General features: G+C 48.6%; 1 protein-coding gene across 1 annotated transcript in view; it reads right to left on the bottom strand.

The window, feature by feature from the left end:
- Positions 1–472: 472 nt before the first annotated feature.
- TACC2 (transforming acidic coiled-coil containing protein 2) overlaps positions 473–20,503 on the bottom strand; it is a 35,194-nt gene continuing 15,163 nt past the window's right edge. Inside the window, exons 3-4 of the mRNA XM_049645860.1 lie at positions 1,379–6,607; positions 473–816 (exon numbers count right to left, since the gene is read on the bottom strand). Coding sequence (XP_049501817.1) covers positions 615–816; positions 1,379–6,141 — 4,965 coding nt within the window. The 5' untranslated portion in view covers positions 6,142–6,607 and the 3' untranslated portion in view covers positions 473–614. The remainder of the gene's footprint in view (positions 817–1,378; positions 6,608–20,503) is intronic.

The raw sequence follows: 20,503 nt of genomic DNA, 5'->3' as shown, positions 1-20,503 counted from the left end.
ACAGCCAAACGTCCCAGGATGGTCACATTTCCCCGGAAGGGTGAAACTTCTGAGCAGTAGGTTTTCTACAACCACAGGTGGCATTTCACGGAGGAAAGAGCCAGCAGGGGCATGTCCCACAAGTGTGAGGGTCCAGGATTCACAGTGACACCTGTCATTTGCCCCCTAATCTCGAGATCTCTATGGAGTATGACTGGGGTTGGTGAGTAGACATTCCTGCCTCCGAGATTAAATCAGCGTTGAACCCATCTGCCTCAAAAGGCAATAAGCCAGATGAGTGGTTGTCTAGGGCTGGGGTTGGGGGGTGGTGTGTGATGTCTAAGGGGTGCAGGGTTTCTTTGGGGGGGGGGATGACAATGTTCTAAGATTGACTGTTGTGATGGTTGCACAACTGTGAATTAGCTAAAAGCCACCGAATTGCACAGTTCAAATGAGCGAATGTGCATTACATCTCAATAAAGCTGTTGTTGTTGTTTTTAAGGTACTAAACTCAGATGTGAAATTCACTCCATCCTGTTCATAACAATGCAGCCCTCAGTCATCTTGGGCACTGTTTCACCTGTATAAAGAATGGGAAAGGCTGTTTGCTTCTTTCTTATATAAGGACTCGTGTGTCAGCAGATCTCTCCCCTGCAAAACACCCAATGTGTCTGCCAAAGCAAGGCCTCTTGGTTCTCCAAAGGCTGATACCTTTTTACTGACCTTTCTGCTCCTCCCACACTTCTGGCCTCGTCTGAAACGACGTTGCCCGGGACGTTTGGAGCCTCCTTCTCGGGAACTGAAAGTAAGGTGGATGGATCGGGCCTGGGGCTCTTTCTGGGATAAGGTAGAGAAAGCAATCGATGGTAAGAAGGGTATCTGTCTCCACATCCTACTGAAAAAGCCCATTTCCCAATTAAAGCTGTAAGTGGTACTACCCCCAAATCCTAGACAAAAATCACCTTCTGGCAAGTCAACGGCTTGGCGATGCCTTGGGATCATTTGGGCCTCTCTGTATAAATAAATCCAGATTCAAAAGCAAATGTATCTGGGCTCCAGGAAAACATATGATTGACTCCAGCCTCTGACCCAAGAGCGTGCTGCTAGCCAGTAAACATTTCACGCTCTTCAGACAGCTTTCGTGAAGCGAACGGAAGGTCACGTACCGGGAACGGGACACTGGGAACAAGCAGCTCCTTGCTTCCACCATTTTGCTCACATTTTTGAAAATCGCTGCACGTCCAGAGGTGGCAAGCGAGTAAACTTAAACAGTTGAGTATGGACAACTTAGCTTTTTAAAAAAACCACCCGTCTGTTTCACTGACTCTTAAAAACCCGGGGTGGGAATCGCTCCTGAAGCTGGCCCCACGTTCCCCTGGGAGTTTGTCCTCGTCTGTACCTTTCAGCGTGGAGCGCTCCCGGGGCCTGGTTTTGCAGCTGCGGGTCCCGAGGTCCCTCAGGCTCTGGAGGTGAGGAGACTTGTAGCTTCCCGCCCCCAGCAGGGATGGGGGGCTCAGGGCCCGGCCACCCCTCAGCCTGCTGGTGCACAGACGGGCTGTCCGGGCTGTCCTCCGTGCCCGGGGCCCCAACAGAGCAGCCCGGGGCCCCGCCGGTTCCTGGCAGCGCTGGCCCAGGAGCAGCACCCGAGAGCATCCTTGGAGCACCTGTCTCGGGCGGGTCACCAGACACACGTGCCCTGGTCTCAGAGTGACGTGCTGTGCTCAGAGTGACGTCACCCTCTGCTTCCCCAGCAGCTCCTGCCACCGTGCTGGGCTCCAGGGGAGTGGCTGATGCTTCTCCAGCCTGTGGCTCTGGGGCATTTTGCGTTTCTGAGATCCTGGCACCACCCCCAAGCGCGTCGGGGGGCCAGGGTGTGCCGATGGCCTCGGCTACAATCTCCCCACGGGGAGAAGACGCTCCCAGGGCACAGGTGAACACGGGCATGCCACTTGGACCCCCTGTGTGAGCAAAGCCCCAGGCGCCGTCATCCTCTCCGGGCTGACTGTCGCCGGTGGCCGCTTCCTGGTGGTACACTCCAGGAGGAATTCTGTCGTCTGGAGCTGAGGCCCCTCCTCCGTGGCTCTGGGGAACCACCTGGAAGTCAGCAGCCTTTTCCACAGGCGTGTGCGGTACGGCTCCCGGAGAGGAGAGACCAGAAGCTAATTCCCTCTGGGCGCCCCCCTGCTGTGAGTGGGCCTGGCCCCCAAGCCCCGGCTCAGCCTCCCCAGCCCCCTCTGGCTTCTCACTGTCCTCCACCATCTGTGGGACACCAGCCATTTCCTTCCCCACGCTGGCACCGGACAGGTTCTGCTCTGCGGCTGGTGCCTCCAGACCCCGCAGCTTTCCTGGAGCGGGGTCCTGGGGGACCAGGCAGGAGACCTCAGCCTCCGTAGGCAGCTCTTGTTTCTTTTCCCTTGTGCCCACCCCGAGTCCAGCAGGAAGGGCGGGGAGAGGGGCGATGACCGCTCCTTGAGTCCCGTCTGGAGGCCTCTCTGGGTGTGGCCCTGCGAGGTCCTCACCCCGCACACTCCCCTGGGCTCCTGCCTTTTCTCCCGCTGCACTCTGGGGCCGATCGGCGGTCAAGGCTCTGAGCACAGACTTCTCAAAGATCTTGGTGATGTGCTCCCTGAAGTCAGGGAGCCCAGCGATCATGCCGGTCTGCCTGGAGCTTGCGTCCACGCCACCTGACGCGCCCCTCCTTGGATCCTTGGAAGGTTCTACCATCCTCTCCCTGCTGTCCTCTGTCTCCCTTGCATCACCTGCCACGCTTCCCTCACTGGCAGGGCGTGCTGGCATCTCCCCGGGCTTGGTGCCTGCGCCGGGCGCTCTTGCCCCCTCCTCCCCTGTCACCTGCTTACTCTCAGTCAGAAGCGGCATCCTGTCCAGGTAGGGGACGGAGCCCGCAGGTCCCTCAAAGTTTCCGGCTTTGGGGCTTCCGCTGCCGGCTTGCACCACAGAGATTTCGCCACCCGCTCCTGGTTGTGAGAGCGAGGCCAGCAAGCCGGCAGAAATCTTCCTGGGGGTAGCATCCTCCAAGGCAAGTGGAGACTCTTCTACGGCACAAGGTTCTGCCCCCTTCCCAGCAGTACCATCAATATCCAGGTAGGGAGTGCCGGGCACAGCCTCTTCTGGTGGCCCCGGTGGCAGGGGTTTCTTTGGGCTGCGGACAGCCTGGGCTGCAGAAATATCCACCTTGCTCCCGGGAATGGCACCCAGCTCTCTGGCTGCGAGCAAGGCATCCCGGGAGCTGGCCGAAAGCTGTTCTGCTCGGCAGGGCTCACCGAGGGCAAAGGTAGAGGCTTCCTTCCCAGGGGAGGCGCGCTGCTCAGTCTGAAGGCAGCCGCCCCACACAGCAGCTTCCGCTGGCCCCTCCAGAGCCCGCTGGACCCCCAGGTCTCCCTCCTCAGCCTGCCCACCGGCCTCAGCAGCCCCACCATCAGCACCTTGATCCTGAGCCGCGGGGAACCTTCCAAGAAGCCGTTGGGCCTCTGCATCCGAGGTTATGGGGAGCTCCATTCCCTTCGGTGGGGCCGGCGCTGGTTGCTGCCTGCCCGCCCGGGTTTCACCATTCGCCTCTCTGTCCGGGGCATCCCGGGTGGGTGTGACGCCAAGGGCGGCCGGCGGCCCGCGAGCTGCATCCAGGAGAGCTACTGAGTCAGGCCAACAAGGTGGGGTCCCCGCTGTGTTCCCACTTGCCTGCTCCGTCTCACCCAACCCCCGGAGCGGGGGCTGAGCGTCCGCGGCTTCTGAAGCTCCTGCATCACTGAGACATGCTTCTTCATGCTGACTGCTGGCTTTCAACACACCCGCCGGCTCCTGCTGGGACTTGTTCAGCCCCTGCTCGGCACAGCAATTCTCCCTTCCGCTCAAGAGGCCCGCAGGAGGGGAATCCTTCAAGGTGTCTGCCGCAGGAGGCGAGTCCCCGGCGGGCAGACTGCCACCGCATGCTTCCTCTTGCTCACCCTGCCCTAGCATCAGTCCCGTTGGTGCTGATGACTCTGGCTGCTCGGTCGCAGGACTTTCTGGAACCGTGTCCCTGGGGGCTGAACTTGGAGCATCGCACAGACCGTCTTTGGGGAGCGCACGTTGAAGCTCTGATCCGGAAGCCTGCTCCTCTGTTCCATTCGGAGGCAAGCACGCATCCTCCAGAGGCCCCGCAGGTATTTGAGGAGCCTCTGAGCCCACGTTCCTAAAACCTAGACCCCCTGGGTAAGTCTCCTTCTCACGTTCACCGTGCTGGGGCTTCTCCCTGAGCATGTCAAAGATGGATGCTTCTGGGTCTGATTGCAAGGGCTGGAGAGGGGTCTCAGAAGATACCGAGGGCCCCTCAGAAGCAGCTCCTTGCATCCGGGGGTCCCCCAGGCAGGGCGGCTCTCCCTGCCGACCTTGCTCCAGGCTGAGCATCGCGAGCCCAGAGTCCACTGCCAAATTCTCCCCCTCGGGGGGTGGCCCATCGGCATGGACTTCCTGACCAGCTGCCTCACGCCCCAGCCCACAAGGCTGGCCCGGGGATGTCAGCAAAGCCTCCCCGTCACAGCTGCTGGGCCTCGGCGCAGATGGGGGGCTCCTCATCTTTGTCTCCGAAGTGCTCTCCGCCTCCTGGGCTTTGGGGTTGACCTCTGCAGCAGGAGCTGACAGGAAATCTGATTTCTCAGATTCTAAAGCAGGAAGATAGTCCATTCTTTCCAACCCCCCCACGTCCTGAAGGGTGTCGGGACACTGGGTCTGCAACCCTGGCCCCTCCCAGACGGCTTCTTCGGGAAGAATGTGTTCACCAGTTCCGTCCGGCCCAGGGGGCAGGAGGAGATCCTTCTCAGGGAGCTTGCGCAGGGAGCCAGAGGCACGGACCGCGCGGGCTTCTCCCATCATCCCACAGGCCGCCGAGCTCCTAGCTGCATCTTTTGATGGAGAGCCAGGCCTGTCGGGGTGCCCAGGACCCTCCTTCTTGAGGGGCTGTGCTGAGTCCGTGCCGGAATGCGCTCTGCTCTCCACGTCACGGCTTAGCTTTGAAACCTCGTCTCTTTCTACCTCTGGGTCGGGCTTGCGGCGGAAGGCCCCGGGTTGCTCTCCCCGTGGGTTCTCAAGATCTCTATCGTCCAGTGGCTGTGTGACTTCTTCCTGTCCCCTAGAGTTGGCCCCAGGTGGTCTGCTCTCCTCCTCAGCCACTGCTGGGCTTTCAGGGGTCATGGCTTCATCCTTTGGCCCCAGTGACTTTCTGGCACTTTCAACTGATGCACTGGGTGGGGCGGGGGGCGGTACCCCTTGTTGGACTTCATGGTCCCTCGTTGAGAGCTCTCCCCTGTCCTCCGGGGGCACAGGGTCAGGACCCTCTCCAGGGCTCCCTTCTAGACCTTCTCCCTCATTTCTGAGATCTGATGTGTGCTTCTCCCGTCCCGTCAACGCTGCGTCTGCCAGCCCTTCGGCCAGATCTGTTAGAACTGGCATCGCAGCCCCGGAAACCATCTCTCTGGTCGACCAGCCGGGCTCTCCTGCGGCAGCCGAGGCCCCGGCAGCGGGCTGCAAAGCGGAGACTGAAGGTGGATGTGCATCCTCCGTCGGGGCCTGTGGGGAAGGCTCGGCGCTCACAAGCGAAGCCCCTGCGGGTCGGTTGCCTGCAGCAGCACAGACAGCTGTACTGGGATCGCCTCCCTGCCCCGCTGTCTCCAAGTGTCCCCGAGCCCCGCTGGCATCCACGGTCTCCTTCCGAGAGCCCCCGGGCCCGGGCGCCAGCACAGGACTCGGTGAATCCCAGGGCAGCTCCGGGTGCTCCAGATGTGCTCCCTTTTGCTGCTGGCAGCTTTCCCAGGAATTGGTGCCAGCCTCTGGGGCAGCCCCTGAGTTGTTCCCAGTGGGACGGCAGGCCCCGAGGAGTCCCGAGTCATCAGCTAAAGCCTGAGGCAGTGCCTCCACTTGGCAGGTTTCTCTGTCTGAGGCTCTGGGCGCCGGATCTTGTGGAGTCGGGGTCTCGGGCTTTGTGGGGGGCTCTTCCAGGCCAGCTGAGCTCTCCCCGTCTGGTTGAGCTGCAGCTGGGGCCTTCGGGGCCGCTGGTACGGAAGCCGCCCCCTGCCTGGACTCTGCGAGGGGAAGGCCACCTGCGACCTCTTTCCCTTGGGACTCGGAGCTGCCAGGCTGGCCATCTTCTCCACAAAGCTGTCCCTTCATCAGCTCTTGAGGAAGTGCTGGTGAAATTGCTGGCAACTGGTCAGTGCTCCCGGAGGAAGATAATTTACGTCCCTCTTCCTTCAGATCTCTCCCTCTGCCCTGGGCACTGGGGACGATGGCACCCACATTGCACTGAGTAGAACCGTCCCCTTCAGGGACAAACACTGTTGGGACATCCCCATGGGCATTTGGGGAAGGTTCCTTCCTGGGGTGTTGAATTAGGGGCCAGTCTTCAGGTGCTGCTCCGGGGCTTGGCAGGCAACCTTCCGGGGGGCCCTCGGCAATGGGCGTGGAGGCTGGGGGGCACTCAAACTCCCAGGGCACTGGTGGCCAGAGCAGTGGAGAACCTTCTGGGCCTCTGGCTTCCTGTGGGCATTTGCTCGGCTCTGTCACTTCTGGGGACAGGAAGCATGGATCCAGGCTGGCAGCATCTTCAGAAGTGGGACAGGAGCTTCGGAGCCCAGCACTGCCAACAATGAAAACATTTGATGTTTCATTCATTCTCATGGATGTGAGGCCAGAGCCACATCACAAGCAGAATTACCCCCACCCCCACCTTTTCTCCCACTAAAGACCAGAAAGCACACCATCCCCGTGCCGCTCACTCCTCGCCACGAAGAGGCCTCGCTCCCCAGTCCTCCCCCTCCCATAACCATCACACAAGCCTTCGCTTTCTCCAAAAATCAATTCGGGGGCATCACACACATGCAGCTTGGAGCTTTCCGTGTTGCTCGGCTGTGAATAGGGAAATATGAAAACAAAATCCCAGTAGTCCAAAACGCAGGAGAATGAAAGTTTTTAATATGTATAAACCATAATCGAGGGTTTGAACCAGTTCCATGTAACTTACAAGGTCGGTCCTAAGTACATATGTGAACCCTTAGATGTTCAGGAAAAAGACACAAGTGGGCAAAGCCATGCTTTGAATCAAAGAAGTATTCTTGGGTCACCTGGGTGGCTCAGTCAGTGAAGCCTCTGACTCTTGAATTTGGCTCAGGTCATGATCTCATGGTCTGTGAGTTCAAGCCCTGAGTCGGGCTCCATGCTGACAGCACAGAGCCTGCTTTTGGGATTCTCAATCTCTCCCTCTCTCTCTGCCCCTCTCCCCCACTTGCACTCTAAATAAATAAATACATACATAAATACATAAACTTAAAAAAAGAGAGATAAAGGGTTATTCTTGATAAAGGTTGACTTGATTCTTCTTAAAAAAATTTTTTTTTAATGTTTATTTATTTTTGAGAGAGACAGAGACAGAATGCCAGTGGGTTAGGGGCAGAGAGAGAGCGAGACACAGAATCTGAAACAGGCTCCAGGCCCCGAGCTGTCAGCACAGAGCCCGACGCGGGGCTCGAACTCATGAGCTGTGAGATCATGACCTGAGCCAAAGTCGGATGCTCAACCGACTGAGCCACCCAGGCGCCCCCAAAAAGTTGACTCGATTCTTAAATTCAACATGCGGTACTGTGAGGGGCATAATCCAAACATCAATTCTGCTTAGGTCTGCAGTTTCTGCCTGTGACCTATATATAAAACTAAAAGCTGAATTACCTTCATACCCATATCTGTCCTAACTTGAACTTACTTTGCTGGACAGCATGTGAACCCTGCAGGCAACTTGGGGGAACGTGGCTCAGAATGATGGATTTGCTGTAGGTATCCAGCTATCGGGTTACTGTAAATTAGTTCATCACCTGCCATATCTGGACTGGGCTTTTCAATTCTACGTGGTTTTTATTAAGCACATTTAAAAATTTTTTTTAAATAATACATGGCCAATACAAAATTTTGAAAATGTAGGAAAAATGTCTCCCACATGCTTGCCACTTGGAGTGTTCTGGCGAATTTCCTTTTCTTCCTACACAAGTTTTTAAAGGATGCGGTTTTGTTATTCTGACATAGCTGTGATTCTATGTACTTGTTATGATCACATACCTTTCACTGCCAAGAGAAATTGCTCAAGACAAAATTAATAGAAGTATGGTTTTTCCAGGGCTTTTACCATGTTTTTAAAAATTATTATAGGGAGAAAGATCTAGGGAATGGCCTTGTGTTATATATATACACATTCATGTATTCATACACCCACAGTGCTTTGCTTTTTTTTTTAATGTTTATTTTATTTTATTGAGAGAGAGAGAGAGAGAGAGAGAAAGAGAGAGTAAATGCATGTGAGCCGGGGAGGGGAAGAGAGAGAGGGGGACAGAGGATCTGAAGTGGGCTCTGTGCTGACAGCAGAGAGCCTGACATGGGGCTCGAACTCACGAACTGCGAGATCATGACCTGAGCCGAAGTCAGAGGCTCTGAGCCACCCAGGCGCCCCTCACACACCCACAGTGTTTTGAATGTGACCAGAGGAAAGATTCTAATCTACATGCTCACTTCCAAAATTCCAGCTTTGCAATGCAAGGCAATGCATATACATTCATTTATCAGGGACGCACACAGTGGCAAGGTGGAAAACATTCCTGTTAAAATTTAGAAATTGCAATGTGTCCTAAAATTTAGAAATTGCAAAATCCATATATTGGGGCCCTAACCCCCAAGGTGACTGTATTTGGGGATAGGGTCACTAAGGTTAAATAAAGTCACACGAGCCGAGTCCTAATCCAACATGGGTGGTGTTCTTATCAGAAAAGGAAGAGACACCAGGAGTACGTCACACAGACAAGAGGCCACGAGAGGACACAGCCAGGAGCCACCGTCTGCGGGCCGAGAAGAAAGGTCTCATCTGAAACCACCACCCCTACCCTTGCAATTCCAGCTCCTAGAACAGTGAGAAAATAAATTTCTTCTGCCAAAGCCCCTCAATCTGTGGCAGCGTAAGCCGACCAATACAACAGGCATACGGGTATTTATCGTACTATCCTTGCCACATTTTGAGGCTTCCAATTTTCCCAGCTGAGAAGTTGGGAACATAATGTACGCTGCCCCCAGGAATAAAAACTTCTCCAAAAGGGAGCCTGAATGTTTGTATCCCCCCAGTTCATGTGTCGAAACCTGATCCCCAAGGTGATGGTATTGGGAGGTGGGGCCTTTGGGAGGTGACTTGGTCCTGATTCTGGAGCCCCCATGAATGGGATTAGTGGCCTTATGAACGAGTCCCCGGAGAGCTCCCTTGTCCCTTCTGTCTTGTGAGGACGCAGTGAAAAAACGTCCATCTGTGAACCAGGAAGCAGGCTCTCAGCAGACAGAATCTGCTGGCACCTTGATGTTGGATATCCTGCCTCCAGAACTGTGATCAACCAATACCTGTTGTTTACGCCCCTAGTCTCTTTCCCTGACTCTATCCCAGCCTCTCCCCAGGCCCCTCACCTATGAAATGTGTTTGACATCTTCGAAGGGGGTATGTATACACCATCACAGCACCACTAATCCTTATTTAATGCCTGTTCCCACACATATAACACAGGAATGATGTGCTGAAAATATTTAAGATGGGCCCAAGAAAGAGTTGGCTACTGTCTCAACGAGATTCATGTTTTCAGACCCCTTCAGGACTGACAAGGGCAAAAAGAGAAAACTCAGGGGGTGAGTTATCCAGACCCCTGTAATCCTCAGCTGGTCACACGGACAGCTGCGCCCAGAAAGCCCTGGCCCAGCGTTGACTCTGTCTACCTCAGGAAGCACCAGGCTCGGAGGGCTCACAAGCCACAGGGCTGTTGGCTCATGGATTGTTCTGGAACCAACAACTCTGCACTCCCCATCTGGCCAGCTTCCTTTTAACGAGCACTTTGCATTTTGTGTCCCACCCACAAACGAGGGGTCTCACCATTTAGAAGTTAATGACATCAGTGATGTGTAAGTTGGAAATGAAGCACTCCTCTATACGTCCGATTGATCCAGAAGCACAGACCTCCCCCCCCCCCCCCTGGTAATGACACAAATAAAACCACTTCCTTGTCCCCGCCTCTGACAGGAGCTGCCAGCTTAGAGGGAGTGTGTGGCTTCCCTTCAGGTGGACTGAGGGACAAGATGATAGATGCACTCAACTTGGGCACCTTGAAAACCTGTGAGTCTTAGACAACCACCGGGAGCAAATTCCCACCGCGCGTGGGACACACGACTCCCCCGCCTCCCTCCTCTAATAAAAGCCTTGCTTGGGTTATTTAGCATAAGCTAAGCACCAGCAATTTCTTTGATTATCCATCTGAAGCAATTTTTAAAACCAGATTAAAGCCACTTGTCAGAAGCAGATTTGCCCAAGGGCAGGAAAAATTCTGAGAACCGATCTGTGAGGGCGCTTCAGTAACTGAAGGTTACATAATGTCCTTTTATGCTTCAAGATTGTATCAGCATGTGTGGGACGGCCATCCAGCTCAGAATCCAAAGGCCGGCTCTTGAGGGCTGGGCAGCGTAGACCTCTCAATGGGGGCTTTGCAGCCCGAAGGGGGCGCTGCCGTTGAGTGCAAGTTGCAGGATGAGGCCCGATGCTGTCCCCTTGGTGCAGACCAGAGGCCCCCAGCAAAATAAACGGAGAAGCGTGGGCTAAGAGGTGATTTCCTGCAGCAAAATTCGGAGCAGACAACGGAGGTGCAGAAAAGGCCGTCCCCACTACCCTGGCTGGAGACAATCACATCCAGATGGGCTCCTAAATACACAGTTCTGAAGACATACGCTTGAGCCACCCGGGAATGTTCAGAGAAGGAGGCCGTTTGAGAAAAAACAAGCGTGGCCCCTGAACTACCAGGGTTGAAGGGAACCAGCAAAACCATAAAGCATCACTGTCACGATGGAGAGTTGGCCACATACTGAGCATTTATCAAGGCCAGGCCCACGCTAAGCCCTTTTCAGTTATGACTGTGTTTAATGCACTCAGTAGCCCGCAGAATGGATAGCCCTTACTGCCCACATGTAGAAATATTCCCAGAGAGGTTTAAGACTGGACTCAGGGTCTCGGAGCTCCTGATGCGAAGCAAGATCCAAGCCCCGCACCGCCTGGCTCCAGGGCCCTGACGCCTCCTGCTTCCCTGTGCTTGCTGGCCTCACCTCTTCTGCACGGGCACTGCTTCTCCCATTCACTCTGGCTGCATTATTCTGTCTTCCAGTCTGCAGCCAGAGCGATGGCTTAGAAATAAAAGCCTGATCCCATCAGCCTTGTGGGAAGACTCTCCGATGGCTTCATTTTGCAGTCAGCTGTGGCCCCAGCCTGCCTTTCCTGTCTCATCCCACTCGGAGCTCCCCGTCCGTGCATCTGCCTGGAGCCCAGAGCCCAGAGCCCTCCTACTCTTCCCCAGCAGGTCTCAGTTCCACTCATCACTTGTCAACAAAGCCTTCCTGACCTCTGGGATCAGATCTTCTTTCACAGGCCCACCTAGTGATGGCTGTAGTCACAGTTGCCATCCACATGGATTGATGACCATTCCCTCCACTGGAGGATAATGAAGACTGAGTCTTTTCTCTTTTCAATATTGTGTCCTCAGTATGTAGTGTATAGCAAACATTGAATATATGAATGTATGAGTAGATGGATGGGTGATTGGATGAATGGTTGGGCGGATGGAACATTGGGTGGATAGATGGTTGGGTAGATGGATGGGTGATTGGTAGATGGACAGTTGGATGGATGGATGGATAAATGAATGATTGGTGGATGGATGGTTGGTATATGGATGATTGGGTAGGTGGATGGTTGGGTAAATGGATGGGTGAGTGAATGGATGGTTGAGTGGATGGACAGTTGGGTAGGTGGATGGATAGATGGGCAGATACAAATAAACCCAAAACAAGGATTCTAAATATACAGAAATGCTCCCAAATCACAGTTGTTTGACTTGAACGTTAGGAATGCTCTTTTCTTCCAGGCAACCCTAGCATTCTAGTAACCTGTTTAGTCCAAACACTTCATTTTACAGATGAGGGAAATGAGGCTCAGAAAAGGCAACACACTTTTGTTTAAATGCTTCTTCCAAAGAAGTGAGGTTAAGGCCCTACGCACACTGGTGGGTCTGATGAACTAGGGGGTGTGCTGCAAGAAATTTGTTACTAATTATAAAGTACAGAAGTCTGTGAATGATTTGTTATTTTCATAAATTAGTGTAATTTCCCCACATCACATCATCACTGTTACTCACCGCATTCCAATGTTCTTTCTAGAAAAGAAAAGCGAGGAGTAAAGAGAGATCCTGTGAGTTCGACTGCAGCCCCTGGGAACCACCAATCCTAATACACTATCCCCAGTCGTGGCAGCTGGGGTGGTGATGAGGGGGCCCGGGGCTGGGGACGGTCCTCGGCTGTGTGCGTTCCTGCCTCGGCCCACCAATTTGGTGTTTTTCTGACACAGCTGAGCCCTCAGAGAAGTATGACACTTCTGCCCTATTCTCCCTTAGCGTAATCTCTCGGGAGGAGGTGAGACTCCTCTGCTTGGTGACTTGGAGAAAGCAGCCCCCATAGGTACCCTTCTCTTCCCCCAGCTGCCTGCCATGTGAAAACCTCTCTGGGGCTGGCCCTCCCCAGCCTTTGTGGCTCCCTGCACTTGTACACAGCCTGGCACTGGGTGTGGAGGGTTAGTTCAGGGGGCAGTATTGGGAGCAGCCATTCTGACTTGCTTCCCTGATTCCCCTCCTCCATGGTAAGACCCCCTTACTCTCCGGAACAGTGCAGACACTCTCATCGGGCTCTGTGGTAGGAACCCCCCCTCCGCCTCCCTCCATGGAGGGACCCCTCCCTGGGATGCATATGCCCCCTTTTCTATTCTCCTAAAGCCTGTGTGCAGACTCTCTCTCAGTACCTACACGCTGTCCTATTTGTTTGCTCACTTATTTTCCTGCTGGGTATGACCTCCTGGAGGCTAAAGGGAAGTCATCTCATTTGTTTTTATATCTCGGTCTAGCACCCGTACATACTCTGCCGAATGAATCGTGGAATGATGGAATGAGTATATAAATGAGGAATAATTTTTTTCACTGACATAAAAACCTGCTTACTTGGGTTAACTCCCATACTGTGAGATGGATCCCTATTCCAGGGAGTTTGGGAAAGGATTTCTGTTCTAAGTGATTTGTGCAGAGGAAAGAATTCTCAGGTTAATAAAGAGAGGGAAATTGTCAAGTCCCAACAACCAAACATGGCTGGAACATGGCTGAGTCAGTTAAGCATCTGGCTCTTGATTTGGGCACAGGTCATGATCTCACATGTTCATGAGTTTGAGCCTTGCATCAGGCTCTGCACCGGCAGCATGGAGCCTGCTTGGGCTTCTCTCTCTCTCTCTCTCTCTCTCTCTCTCTCTTTTTCTCTCTCCTTCTCTCTCTGCCCCTTCACTGCTCATGCAAGCACTCTCTCTCTTTCTCAAAATAAGTAAACTTCAAAAAACAAAACAAACAAAAAAACAATTAAACATGGTATTTCGTGGAGAAAGACACCCCCTCAGAAAATTCTTTGCTATTCCAGCAGATAAAGTCAAATCTACACACACGATCTTAACTTGTCCAAACAGTGCTTCCTGCACAGAGGCCTAGGAGCCCACTGACCTTAGCAGCCTTGTCAGACTCAGCTTTGTATTTTTAATCCAGTTTTAACTCTTTCTTATGCTCATTCTGTGATAGAAAAAACAAAGACCACAATGCTTGAGCAGCCCATGAAACAGGTGGAAGGAAAATATTGTTAGGTTCTAAAGAGTTACGGGGGAGAAGGGTGTGTGTGTGAGGGCGTGTTTTCCTTACTATTTCATCTGCACTCTGCCACATGAACTTTTACATGACTTCAAGGTCATGGTCAGTGTCAGTCTGCTTGTGGGAATCCATCATTCGGCATAGCATAGGGAGGAAACCCGGCAACTGAATTCCAAGGAAAATTAAAAAATGATCTTCTAACCAATTTTTTCAGCATCTTTCTCGTAGCGTCCAAAAGACAGCGGAATGACCCAATTTTGTGCTTCCCAGACTGATTGCTGGAAGGGCTGACGGATTGTTGCACACACGAGCTCACCATCGCTGCACAAACCCATGTCTCTGTGTGTCATTCACATCTATCGTTGTCCTTCCAATGCATCTAGATAAGTCATGATCAGACCCCAATTCACTGAAATGCGTTTCCGACATAATAATTCGTTCTGATTGTTCAGACATTTCCTAATGTTCAAATCCCAAAAATAAAATTACTATCCCATTAGAGAGGATATCTTTTTTATTCATAATAGAGAAAGGTCTTTGAGACTTTAATAAGCCCAGATCAAGGAATTTGGTGGAATATTTGGTAGGAATATTTTCTTAATTTTAATTTAAATCCTACTAATTATCCACGGGAAAATGCAAGCAACTGTTTTGTTTGTGTGCTTGGATCATGGGGGTATTTTTATTTTGTTGCTTTTTTTTGGGGGGGGGGCAGGAAGGCAGCCAGGGTGTTTATTTTGTTTTGACATCAAGAAACAACACATAGTGGTAAACATATTTTTGCTAACATTCCTTCTTGATAAGACTTCTAAAGTGTATTAAAATCATTTTCCTGCCTTTGTCAACACAAGAAAAGTACAAAACATTGGAATCTTCCCTTGATGATTGAAAAATCTTTCAGAGAATTTGGGGCATTCCCTGAACAAAAAGATGTTATCAATGTCACCATGTGAGGCTGAACCCATGTGTACTGAGCTAAAAACTGTGAAGAAGGGTTTTTTTTTTCTAGAACATGTCCCAGTCACCAGCCTATTTTGTTGAGATTTGCCTCTCTATAATTCCACCGGCCTAAATGTGTGTGGGGTGGGGGGAGTTGATGAGTCAACATCACCAGAGACCAAGCCAGTTCCATGTTGAAGACATAAAAACCATCCCAGGCTCCTTCCCAACATTAACACAGCTGCGGTGATGATTTGGGAAGATTAACTCCTGTCAAGGTTGGCATTTGAGGCCACAAACAGAAAAGAGATTACAAGTGTATGCAAAATAAGCTGCTCTTGAAAAGGAAAGAAAAACAACTCTTGCCCATGGTATTCTCTCTCTTATTATTCTTTTTCTTCTGGAAACATCTCCCTACCACTCCCAAAATAAATGCCAGGTGTTTTGCTGCACTTCCATTTAAAACTAGAGAAAGAAACTTGATACAGTGACTTTTTGGTCTTTTCAGAGAGCTTGGGTTGGAAAGTGTCATACAAAGAATTATTAACAACAACAGGGGGTTGGACTAATGGGGGTTTGGCCGCTAGAGGAGACATGGGCGACAGAGGCCTGTGATCCCCAGAGATGGAAAGCAACAGAGTAAGTGCTCCTCTTACCCCAGCTAAGTCCTGAAGGATGTGGCCCAGGGAGTCCATCGGTCTCTTGGGCTTGATGAGACGGAGCTGGGCATCTGAGTGCCAGAGAAAAGAAACTTGGACAAAGAGAGAACTCTGGGGATATCCAAGTGCTGATTAGCATGTATATGTATATGAACCTGACACTAGGTTCAGACCATCAGGAAGGTTTATGGGGAAGAATCCTTAAAGCTAACACAGGGCTGGGAAAAGCTCCTGTTCCCACCAGCCACGGTGGAAAACCCCATAATTCATGGGACGTCTGTTAAAGCACTAAGAAGGTCTTGTCTCAGTAGTGGAAAAAATGAATCCTGGGCTAAACACTGCTCTGATCCCATCTAATGAAGCCCTAAAAAGATTAGGCTGTTCCAAATAACTTAACTGCATCCCAGAGCAAAGTTCAGGAATATTTATAAGAATACAAAAATATCCAGGATCCAAAAGCATAAGGCCCCACAGTATCTGGAATGCAAAGAAGCAGGAAAATATGACCCACAATGCAAATAAAACTCAGTTAATCAAAACCAACCCAGAAATTATGCAGATGATAGAATTAGTACACAAGGACTTTTTTAAGTTTATTTATTTATTTTGAGAGAGAGAGAGAAAATATGAGTCAGGAAGGGGCAGATAGAGGGGGAGAGAGAGAGAATCCCAAGCAGGCTCCACACTGTCATCACAGAGCCTGAAGCGGGGCTCGAACCCTGGAACCATGAGATCATGACCTGAGCTGAAGTCAGATGATGAACCGAGACACCCACGTGCCCCCCCCTTTAAAAAAATGTTTTTCTAAGTTTACTTACACAAGGACTTTTTAAAAAGTATTATAACTGTGTTCCATATGTTCAGGAGGCTAGAGGGAAGATTGAGCACGTTAAGTACAGATGTGGAAGACATAAAAAAGATCCCAATTAGGGGCACCCGACTGGCTCAGTCAGTGGAGCATGTGACTCTTGATCTCGGGATTGTGAGTTTGAGCCCCATGTTGGATGTAGGGATTACTTAAAACTAAAATCTTAAAAAAAAATCCCAATCAAGTGTGTCAAGAAGAAAACTCTAATATCTAAAATGAAAAACATAGTGGGTGGGATTAGTAACAGATTAGTCCTTACAGAGAAAAAGACAAGTGAACTCGAAGACAGAGCAGTAGAAAGACTCCAAAATGAAACACGCAGAGAAAAAGACAAGAATTTTTAAAAACAGAGCATCAGTGAGTTGTGAGACAATTCAAGCAGCCAAATATGTATTTAATTAGAGTCCCCAAAGGAGGGAGGGAGATTTTTAAAAACTATTTGAAGAAATAATGGCTGCAAAACTTACCAAAAATGATGTAAACTATAAACCCATAGATACAAGAATCTAACTCTCAGCACAAGAAACAAGAAGGAACTTACACCAAAGTATATCATAACCAAATTGCTTAAAACCATAAAAACATAAAAAAATATTAAGAGCAGCCAGAGAAGGAAAGACAGAAGAACAAAAGAAAGGATGGCAGGAGTTTTTGTTGGAAACCACGCATGCTAGAGTGCAGGGGGGGCAATCAATTTCAAGTAGTAAAAGAGAAAAGAACTGTCGATCAAGAACTCTTTGCCTAGCAAAAACAGCTTCCTGAAACATGGGTGAAATGAAGGTTTTTTTTCAGACATTTAAAAGCCAAGAGGATTAAGTACCAGCAGACCTATCTTTCAAAAACTGTTGAAGGAAGTCCCACAAACCAAAAGAAAATAATACCAGATGGCCATCGGTACCTACACAAAAGAATAAGTAACAGCAGGAATGGTGACTCTGCAGGCAAATATAAGTTCTTTTTTCCTCATTATTTAAAGCTCCTTTAAGAGATAGTTGGCTATGTCAAGCAAAAATAACATATGTCGTGGGATTTGAAACATACATAGAAATAAAATATATGACAACAAAACACAAAGGCCCAAAGGGGAGAAATAAAAATATATTGTTGTAAGACTCTACTAAATGTACATGAAATGGTGTAATAACACTTGAAATGCATCACTTCAAAGATGTATAGTATAGATCCTAAAGCAACCACCTACATAACACAAATAGTTATGGCTAATAAGTTAAAAGGGAAATAAAATAGAATCATTAATGACTTTATTTTCAAAAGAAGCCAAAAAGTAGGGTAAAAGGCACAGAAAAGAGATGGAGAAAACAAATAAGACTGTAGATTTAAACCAACCATATCGATAATCACATTAAATGTAAATGTAACAAATACTTCTGTTAAAAGGCAGTAATATTCAGAGTGGATGGCAAAAGAAAGACCCAACTATATGCTGTCTACAGAAAAAGCATTTCAAACTTTGCTTAAAAATACAAATAGATTAAGAGAATGAAAGGTAGGGGGAAACTATACTGTGAAAATGTTAATGAAAAGAAAGCTGCTGTGTCTGTATTATATCAGACAAAACAGATTTTGGAGCAAGGAATATTACCTGGCATAAGGAAGATCATCCTAAGGATAAAAGGTTCAATTCATCAATAGGACATAAACATTCTAGAAGTCTATTTAATAACAGGGGAGCCTAGGTAGCTCACTCCATTAAGCGTCTGACTCTTGATTTTGGTTCAGGTCATGATCTCACGGTTTGTGAGATCAAGCCCCATGATGGGCTCTGTGCTGAAAGCATGTGGAGCCTGCTTGGGATTCTCTCTCTCCCTCTCTTTCCACTCTCCCACCACATTCTCTTTCTCTAAAAATAAATAAATAAACATTTTTTAAGTTTATTTAATAATAGAGCTTCAAAATACACAAAGCAAAACCTGATCAAAAAAAAAAAAAAAAGAAAGAAATGGCCAAATCCCCGGTTATAAAGTGATAGTTCCATACGCCTTTCTCAATAATTGATTGAACAAGGGGCGCCTGGGTGGCTCAGTCAGTTAAGCGTCTTTAGCTCAGGTCATGATCTCACTGCTCGTGGGTTCGAGCCCCGCGTCGGGTTCTGTGCTGACAGCTCGGAGCCTGGAGCCTGCCTCAGATTCTGTCTCTGTCTCTCTGCCCCTTTCCTGCTTGTGCTCTCTCATTCTCTTTCTCTCAAATATAAAATAAAACATAAACAAAATGAAAAAAAATAATTGATTAAACAAGTAGATAGAAAATCAGCACAGATATAAAAGACTAGAGCAACACTATCAACCAACTTGACCCAATTGCTAAACACTACCCATTAGTGGCAGAATTATATTCTTTTCAAGTACAAATGGTACATTTAGAAGATAGACTATATTCTACCCATTTTAAAAAGTCTCAATAAATTTAAAAAGATTCAAATTATCCAAAGCATATCATCTGGCTAGAGTGGAATTAAATTATAAATTAATAACAGAAGGATATCTGGAAAGTCCCCAACTATTTGGATATTAAATAATACACTTCTAATAGCCCATGAGTCAAGGAAGAAATTAAAAGGAAAATTAGAAAGTATTTGAACCAATACTTGAACCAAATGAAAATTAGAACACACATGGGGCACCTGGGTGGCTCAGCTGGTTAAGCATCTGACTCTTGGTTTCAGTTCAGGTCATGATCTCACAGTCGTGAGATTGAGTCCCACGTCAGGCTCTGCACTCTCAGCATAGAGCCTGCTTGGGATTCTCTCTGCCCCTCTCTTTCTGCCCCTCCTTATGCTCTCTCTCTCTCTCTCTCTCTCAAAATAAATAAACTTAAAAAAAAAACATATATATATGATTAGAGTTAGGGTTAGAGTTAGGGTTAGGGTTATATATATTTATAGGGTTTATATATTTATAGGGTTATATATATTTATATATATATATATATTTATATATATATATATATTTTTTTTTTTTTTTTTAAGGAGCCAGACACCAAAGTATAAATGATGCTTAATCCCCCTTTATATGAAGTTCAAGACCTGGCAGAAGTCAGAATGGTTGTTATTCTTGGGCAGTGTATTGACTGGGAGGGGACATGAGAGAATGTCCTGGGGTGACGGGAATGATTTAGATCTAGGGGAGGTTTGATTACACGTGAGTGTAAACATTCATCAAGCTCTCAGCTTCATACTCTTACAGAATGTATTTTATACCAGTAAACACACACACACACACACACACACACACACACACACAACTATGGAGACAGTAAAATGATCAATGGTTACCAGGGGTTGGTAGGGGTGGGAGGGAGGAATGAAAAGGTGCAGCACAGGAAACTTTTTAAGGCAGTAAAACTATTCTGTAAGATACTGCAATGAATACCTGTATGATATTGTGTTATGGATTTGCCAAATCCATAGACTGTACGGAGCAGAGCTTGATATAAACTGTAGATCTTAGTTAATAATGTATCAATATTGGTTCATTAGCTGTAACAAATATACCACACTAATGCAAAATGTTAATAATAAGGCAAACTGTATAGGAGGAAGGGGGGTATATAAGAATTCTCTGTAGGGCTCAATTTTTCTATAAACCTGAAACTGCTCTAAAACATAGTCTATTAATTATTTAAGTATGTAGTATATAAATACCTGTATTAGTATATTGTTTAAATATTTAAGTATATTATGCATAATATATGTGTATGTTGTGTTAATATGTATGTTAACATATTTTAAAATTATATGTGTGTCAATATATTATTTAAATATATTACATAAATATTATTGTTTAAATATATTACATAATTATTGTTTAAATAGATTACATAAATATTTATATCAATAAATATATTGTTTGAAGATATTTAAATATTTAAATACATGAAAATATATACGCACATACACACACAGCCACCACAATCAATAAAGAATGAGGAAAATGTGAAAAGCTTGAGGGAAGCACTAATATTTTAAGAGCAATTGTCTATAGATGGTGAGTGCATTGGTGATTTTTTTTCCCCCTCACTTGTCACTTTTCTCTATTTTCCAAATTGTTGCAACGCATGGGAGGTGATCTCAGGATGGAAAAATACTCCTCCTCTCCTCTTTTTAAATGCCCTGTTGAAACCGGATGAGCAGAAAGCAGACACACACCTAATTCAGCGCGTGACCTTCTTTCTCAGCCTGTATCTCAAGTCAGGAGCTCACTACCCCCCCCCCCCCCCCCCCCCCCCCCCCCCCCCCCCCGTTCTTCCCTCCTCCTCCGCTCCTCAGA

The sequence above is a fragment of the Panthera uncia genome, chromosome D2 (assembly GCF_023721935.1).
Source record: "Panthera uncia isolate 11264 chromosome D2, Puncia_PCG_1.0, whole genome shotgun sequence".
Classification (NCBI taxonomy): Eukaryota; Metazoa; Chordata; class Mammalia; order Carnivora; family Felidae; genus Panthera; species Panthera uncia.
Note: the sequence above shows the minus strand (reverse complement) of the source record. Positions and strands in the feature narration are given on the sequence as shown.